The sequence below is a fragment of the Zerene cesonia genome, chromosome 15 (genome assembly GCF_012273895.1).
Source record: "Zerene cesonia ecotype Mississippi chromosome 15, Zerene_cesonia_1.1, whole genome shotgun sequence".
In the NCBI taxonomy this organism is placed as follows: Eukaryota; Metazoa; Arthropoda; class Insecta; order Lepidoptera; family Pieridae; genus Zerene; species Zerene cesonia.
This window is the reverse complement of record NC_052116.1, coordinates 692914-700866: the sequence shown is the minus strand read 5'-3', so window position 1 is coordinate 700866 and position 7953 is coordinate 692914. Positions and strand designations below refer to the sequence as shown.

At 36.5% G+C, this 7953-nt stretch overlaps 2 protein-coding genes across 3 annotated transcripts in view; one reads left to right on the top strand and one right to left on the bottom strand.

Annotated features, from left to right (window-relative positions):
* LOC119832416 (dynein heavy chain 3, axonemal) overlaps positions 1 to 4249 on the top strand; it is a 50171-nt gene extending 45922 nt beyond the window's left edge. The window contains 5 exon segments of the mRNA XM_038356088.1: positions 623 to 782; positions 1197 to 1391; positions 1794 to 2002; positions 2697 to 2907; positions 3878 to 4249. Coding sequence (XP_038212016.1) covers positions 623 to 782; positions 1197 to 1391; positions 1794 to 2002; positions 2697 to 2907; positions 3878 to 4174 — 1072 coding nt within the window. The 3' untranslated portion in view covers positions 4175 to 4249.
* Positions 4250 to 5193: 944 nt separating this feature from the next.
* The window catches only part of LOC119832220 (GSK3B-interacting protein-like), a 4759-nt gene continuing 1999 nt past the window's right edge, over positions 5194 to 7953 (bottom strand). For both annotated transcript variants that reach the window (XM_038355860.1, XM_038355861.1), the window contains exon 2: positions 5194 to 6722. In XM_038355860.1, the coding sequence (XP_038211788.1) occupies positions 6352 to 6722 (371 nt within the window). In that variant the 3' untranslated portion in view covers positions 5194 to 6351. The remainder of the gene's footprint in view (positions 6723 to 7953) is intronic.

Genomic DNA, 7953 nt, shown 5'->3' with positions numbered 1-7953 from the left:
TTAATTCTGTTTACATTCTGATAAAATATATGCATAATGAAGCGGATAAAAACAATGAATTATATATTACAACAAAAGTAAACAAAAAAATCTGTAGGGTAATACTAATTATTAAATAAAAGTGAGTAATGTTAATACTATGATAGACTTTTAATCTTATCTAAATTATTAATGAGAACAGCTGGAGAATGTTCGTTCTTTCTCATATAGACCTTCCCGAATTTAACCCAAACGAATTTATAATTTAGAGTCCTGGAAGCTTGTCTCGCCTCCATGAAAATATGTCTCATTTCCGGTGTGAGATTTTCAGCGACATAAACTTGTTTAACTGCCCCTACTACACCAAGGTCATGTGAGTTCAGCATATTCCTTGAGTTGGCTTTGTTGTAACGATGGACCGCTGATAGTACCATATCACGATGTCTAGGTGTCATAAGAGTAATCAAAATAGTGCGAGGGCGGTCTGTGCTTTTCACTCGTTTGGCTACACGGTAGCAAGAAATAATAATATCCTCAGGAAGCGAAACAGATATTTTATCAAACAAGTTTGTGACAATATATATACACAGTAGCATTTAAAAAAGCCCCTTATTGCTTCTGTAACAAGAGCCCACCATTCCAGCTACTCGTTCTCGCCGAGCGGCGAGTACCGCATGCCGGCGAGCATGGAGTACAACAGCGTGCTGGAGCACATCCGCGCGCTGCCGATGATCGCGAAGCCCGAGGTCTTCGGCCTGCACGAGAACGCCGACATCACCAAGGACAACAAGGAGACGGCTGCCGTGAGTGGGGATTTGGACACGAATTTTTCGCGGCTTCGCTCGCGTTAAATTCGGAGTAGTTTAATCGATGTTATTATACCTATAAATATCCAGGTAGGCAGAAGTTATATTCGTATATTTAGCAGAGGTAACATGTACTTTTATCAGAGATGTCACTACAACAATATAACTTCTGTAAAATTATTAAAGGTACCTAAAACACACAAGTTTTAGGACGCCTGAAATTATAAACTAATCTAACCGTATGTGTGCGAGAAATGGAAGTCAAATAGACTGGCAGCGTAACGCGTTACGTAACGTAACGTAACGACTATGCTCTCCCCTATTAAGTCATCATGTATATTGCAGCTATTATTCGGGTGCCAGCTAATTTATTACTTCACAACTAAAGACAGTATTGTTATTTGAATGCAGCTGCTGTTCGGATGCCTGCTGACGCAGACGGCGGTCACGTCGGGCGGCGGCGGCGGCGAGGGCGGCGAGGGCGGCGGCGTGGTGGAGCTGACGCGCGACATGCGCGCGCGCCTGCCGCCGCCCTACGACGTGCCGGCCGTGGCCGCGCGCTACCCCGTGCAGTACTACAACAGCATGAACACCGTGCTCAAGCAGGTCCGCCTCGGAGGATCCTTATTAAACAATCATGTGTTATGTATTTCTTTTCACTGGGGTTTCGTGTGAGAGGCTACACCCGCACGGTCGGATGAGATTCCCACAGGAATAAGATGTTTCGCCCCGGTAAAAAGTAGACTGTCCACCCTCTAAAATACATAGTGAAACATACTATCGTATTTTTTAAAAATGTTTTGGTAAGAATGATTGTCTAATGTGTTGGCTCTAATTTCTGACTGTTTGTTGTTTAGCTTTGTTTATTGGTGAACCAATATTGATTTTACTTCAAAAACTGGTGCTTCACAGGTCCATTAATATGCGGTCTAATTCAGTTGAAGGCGGTTAAGATTTTTTATAAAACGAAATTGTGTTATTTATTCATCATATTTTGGTCCACGGCAGGAGCTGATCCGCTACAACCGGCTGGTGAGCGTGGTGGGCCGCACGCTGCAGGGCGTGTACCTGGCGGCGCAGGGGCTGGCCATCATGAGCGCCGAGCTGGAGGAGTGCAACAACGCCTTCGTCAAGGGCATCGTGCCGGCCGCCTGGATGTCCAAGTCCTACCCTTCCATGAAGCCCTTGGGATCCTACGTGGCGGATTTGTTAGCGAGGTTTCTAGCATTATAGTGCTCTTAATAATTTTCTTTATATTGTTATTGGTATATTTCAATTTTAAAAATTCTCTCATGTTCCAATGCTTTCACGATTTTTTGACCAAACAAAGATCGTTGTCCTAGTCTTTTATTTCAGGATAAAAATTTGAAAGATAAAGTTTTTGACGCTCGAGCTATTTTGGTATATTTCCTGTTACTGGTCTATGGTATATGTACCTGAATGTAAATGAATAAATGATGATGATGATGATGATGATCATGATGATCTAAAATTTTCTATTGGGAAATAGCAGTGTTTCTACCGTACTGTCTGCATTATGGTCTGACTATTACGTTTGACTCTACTGACATCATTTTTTTTTAATTTCTATTATTATATCATATTCCTATATAGATACCATATTCAACAATTTTGCTATCGAATGTAGATGTTGATGATTTGGGATCCTTATTATTTTTGCCGTAGCAATAATCGTTTTTCATTATTTATTATTCTCTGCATATGGTTTAATAACAATTTCATCAGGAATATTCTTATAGAAGATCCAAATTTTCAAAGTAAATGTTTCTTTAAGTACCATTGAAAGTAAGCAACACGCATCTATGAGAATATTTGGGAGTTGTCAACCATTTTACACTAAACATTGAAATAATATGTAAAAAGAAGGATGATGTGATGTTTTTTCATCAGATTGAAGTTCCTCCAAGATTGGATTGACGAAGGTCCACCTGTGGTCTTCTGGATATCCGGTTTCTACTTCACACAGTCTTTCCTCACGGGCGTGCTGCAGAACTACTCTAGACACAACAGAATACCGATAGACCAGGTGCACTTTGAGTTCACCATCACCAGCATGGAGGCGGATTGTGAGCAGGAACCCACGTTCGGGGTCTATTGCAAGGTTAGTATTTTGGGGTTGGGTATTTGGAGTCTTAAAAGTGATTTTTTATGAAGTCAAGTCTTCAAAGTTAGAAAGTAATTGTTTATGATAAAAAACAAAACCGACTTCAATTTGTCACGTATAGAGCAAATTTCAAAGGGATCCCACCGAGAACCGCCTCTTTTTTTTTGCTGTCAATGGAAATCATTATGCTAACAATAATATACATTAAGGTAAGAAAAATGCCAAAAAAAATATAATAAGAGGAATGAAAAAATAAAAAATCTGTTCTGTATTATGCAGATCATCTTAGTTACTTTATCATCATACTTCTACATGTCAATTATATTGGGCACATGGTATTACAATTATTTTCTAATAATTACAAGCAATCCCACCAAATGGACAAAAAGGATCAGGAGCATAGTGTGTTTGTGTGGGTAAGTTTGGCAATGTGTGTGTGAGTGTGTGCTTCTATTGTGTTATACTTTGCATATTTATAGTTCAACTAGAATTAATATGACAAATATCTAATGCAATTGTTATTACGTGCTTCTGTAATCGATAGGATAAAACTAGTAAAGAAAGGTATATATATGAATTTGAACAATTACGACATTGGGGCCTTCAAGAAAAGAGCGTATATGTCACTGATAGGCCGTCTAAGCAGTTGTAACACCTCTAGTGTTGCAAGTGTTTATGAGTGGTGGTGACCACTTAACATCAGGTGGCCCAAGTTCGCCTTTGCTTGCTCTGCAAAAAAAAAAAAGAAAGTGCATCTATAAGAAGTCGTATTGAATCTGTTTGAGTTTCAAATATTAATCATACTTGTGTATGTGAAATTAATTGTCCGCCTGGTCCAGCCTCGCGCGAGGTACATAATTATTATAGTCTATAGCTCTCCAAATAACGGTAAAACAAATAAACAAACACTTCAACTTTGCCTTATTAGCCAAGGTGAATGTGCTAACATAACATGCTATGTTCACAGGGTCTATTTCTAGAAGGTGCAAGATGGAATCGGGAGACAATGCAACTGGACGAATCCTACCCGAAAATATTATTCGACACAATTCCTATTATTTGGTTCCAACCAGCGCTCATAGTTAACTTTAGTCCCCCTCCCTCCTACTTCTGTCCGATATACAAGACAAGCGAGCGGAAGGGGGTGCTGGCTACCACGGGGCATTCCAGTAACTTTGTCATGTATATCACTCTGAGGTCAGATATACCTCAGAAACACTGGATAAATAGAGGCGTCGCCAGCCTGACACAACTTGATGATTAATGTGTAGATTAAATGTGTTATTTTCATTCTAATTGCTGTGATATGTCGATAGATAATAAAGGTTTTACGGAATTCTGCATTTTTGTTTTTCTTATTTGAATCTAGTACAAATGGTTTCCATCTATGAATTTACCAAATCTATAGATGAAAGTCGTGCTTGCTAACCAATTTATAACTTAGAACGCCTAGATTATATATTCACCCCCATGGTTCATCTTATTTTATTATTACACTAGCTGTGACCCGCGGTTGAAACCGCGTAAGTCCGTATCCCGTAGGAATATCGGTATAAAAAGTACCTATGTGTTATTTCAGTTGTCCAGCTATCTACGAAGCAAATTTCATTGCAATCGGTTCAGTAGTTTTTGCGTGAAAGAGTAACAGACGCACACATATGCATCCATCCTCACAAACTTTCGCATTTATAGTATTATTATTCACCAATAGATGTCAGGAAAAAAAAACACGAATAAAACACGAATATGACATTTTCTAAAAAAGATTCCTAGCTAGATCGATTTATCGCCCCCGAAACCCCCTATATACTAAATTTCATGAAAATCGTTGGAGCCGATTCCGAGATTCCAATTATATATATATATACAAGAATTGCTCGTTTAAAGATATAAGATACTAGAAAAAGCGTCGGTCTGTCACCTGATAACCACGTCGAATTTATTTGTATCAATTTTTTTTTCTACTTGAATAAAGAACAGGTTTTCTTATCAATTTACTCCATTGGATACACACAATTAACGGCCACCATGTACACCACGGTACACCATGGTAATTAATTACTTAATTTTATAACGTTGATAGAATTTTTTACAATACCGATTACAAGCTTTTCGCCCCCGGCGTTACTCGCTACCTTTCACGTGCGAAGCTCAACTGACTGTAAAAAATTTATTCGAAATCATAATCATATTAAGGATATAATAATATTGCAATTAAGTACCTTCATCATCAAGAACATATGTAAAGACACTTAAAGGATGGAAATTTAAATAAAACTCCACTTACTGAATAATAATATGCTTTTCTATCAAAACACGTGATATAAAGTGTACATAATTATTGTAACTACTCAGTCTGCTCTTAAGACTAGTGGATAGATATTGCACTAGAAGTTATAATCATAGAATACATACATACATACATATATAATTTACAACCGCACGATAGTTTCATCGTAATTATTAAAGCAAGAAAATAGTTGAGATACAATAGCTTGAGATTTTTGGTACTACTTAAGCTTTGGAGATGTTTTATTTGTCGTATACAGCCCGCCTTAGAACAACGTAAAATTTTAGCAGGTATATGCGGGTAATGTCATATTGACAAGTTTAATTGTACTTTAAAATAATCACACCTAAATAAACTTTCTTTTTCAATTATCTTCCTTCTTGTACATCTGTATAGGTACTGTATGTCCAAATTTTATGATAACTATTATTAAGCTCGTCTAAAATACTTATATTTGTCATAAAACTGCATTTTTATCCCTTGTCCCATATTCAATGTGAATGAAGGTATGTTTTTTGATAAGATTTAACAAGGGAGACACAAATTAATATATTTTATTCTTAGTTAATGTAGTGATTAAACAAGTCTATGTAATATTTTGATATTTCTTTTTATATATTTACACAATGTTCTCAATAACATTGAAAATTCATATAATTCTACAATATGTAGTAGTTAGGTACTAGTTTACAACTTCAAATAAAAAATTTGTACGAAATCCGTCACCACAGTATTCATCTTATACTATTCTAGTAGAGCCAGTCTATTAAATATAATATTACAACATTTATTTGAACTAACACAATCAATCTAATCAACGATTTTTATGGAAGAAAGACTGTATAGATGTGTCCTATAAAATTTGATTGACATACGAATTGTGGACTATATCCTCAGGCGTGTCGAAGCATTGCAATGCGTGCACGCTTTTTCTTTCAATTTTGGAAATTATGATCGATTTATATTTTGTATCAGATACAATTTGTTCAACAATCCTTATCGAAACGTGTGATCACAATAATATTGTAAAATGTTTTCTCTGACCCATTCAATGTTCATATAAGCTCACGTACATCAACACCTAAGTATATGAAATAATCGACAAGAAAACCAATTCAGTCCTTATTATTATAGTGTGAGCCATAGGCATATCAACCTTCCGTCTTTCCTTCTTTCTTTGCTAAGTCGAGCAGTTTGTTCATCAGTTCGCCACCAAACGATTCCCTGTACTTTTGGCTAATGCTATTCAGTAGAGCGTACGGTGTTTCATAATTCATATTCTCTATTGTTGACAAACTTGTGTCATCGTACATCCGACCGACCACCCTGAACCCGGCCGAGGACATTTCGATACAGTAATTGAGGTCTTCTAAAGTGGTCATGTTGATGAAGATGCGTTGATTTGTGTTCTTCAGCGCGGAGGAGATGGTTGCTGCCTTCACGTGCTCTTTGATGTCGTTGATGGCGGCTTGCGCTTCCATTGGCCACGTTTCCTCGTCCAGCACTTGTTCTGACATTGTATCTGAAATAATAAAAAGGGTATTTCCAACGTGGATTGGGATATTTGCTTTCTGTTTCATGTAGTGTTTCCTCCTGTGCTTCAGCATTTTACTGTAGACATATATACATGGTGTATGTTGAGTACACCATTTGAAGTGTGAGGAAAAACTCATTGAGAGTTTATTGAAGGACCTTATTTATGGGGATTGAGTTTTAGGGAGGTTTGGTCTAGGGTTCAATGTTAGGTAAAACGACTAGGTTATAGGTCCAAAGCTGACTTGGCAGAGGCCTAGTCAATTGGATAATGCTGGAGCGCGATAAAATGTGCTGTGCAAAATCAGGATGCTTGGTGGAGTAGTAACGGCCCAGTTGGGACAAAGGCCGTAGTGTCTCAATGAGAATGGTATAACTATTTTAAAAGCATAAATATAATATTAAGCATTATTTGAACGCAGATCTTTCAAGTAATAAAAAATGTGGTATAACAATTATTTTATAATATTTACAAGCAATAACAACAAATAGTCAACAATGATTTAGCATATTTGTGTTGGTAAGTTTGGTGTTGTGTATGTGTGAGCTTCTATTGTGTTATAATATGCAAATTTATTGTTCAAGTTAGATACAATAGGCCTTTGTGTCATTAATTTTTCATTTTACTTATAAGTATGATTATTTCAATGAACTTTGCTTTAGTCATGCCAAGAGCACCTTAAGAAACTGAATTTCAATATAGAGTTGAATAAATAAATAAGAAAGTCTTTATTTGGTGTGCATAGAAATCATTCACTTATTTTTTCTCCACTCCATATGGCTTGAACCATGGCGTAAATATGTATAACCAATGAATATCATGTCTTAATAAATTCATAATGGTAAAAGAATTCTTTGGGATTATTTGGGAGTCACTCTAGTTATTTCTGAGAATAGGGAGTTCAAACAACCTTTTTAATTTTTTCATACAATTTCTTCTGAAGGAAGTTTTATCCAATTTAGTGTCGTCATTTGGAAGTTAGTTGTGTCTATCTTGCAGTGATAGATTATTATTTACCTACATAACAGTAACCCATAATTTCAAATCTTTACCAATGATAATATTTGCAAGTGACTAAATAAAGTGTATTGAAATATTATCTTAAATAATTTAATATTACATTTTTAATACATTGTAAAAGCCTGAAACGGTGGCGCCCATGCAACCTACACTATAGTTTAAGCCGCCTCTGATTATGAATATCATGCGATGTTTGATT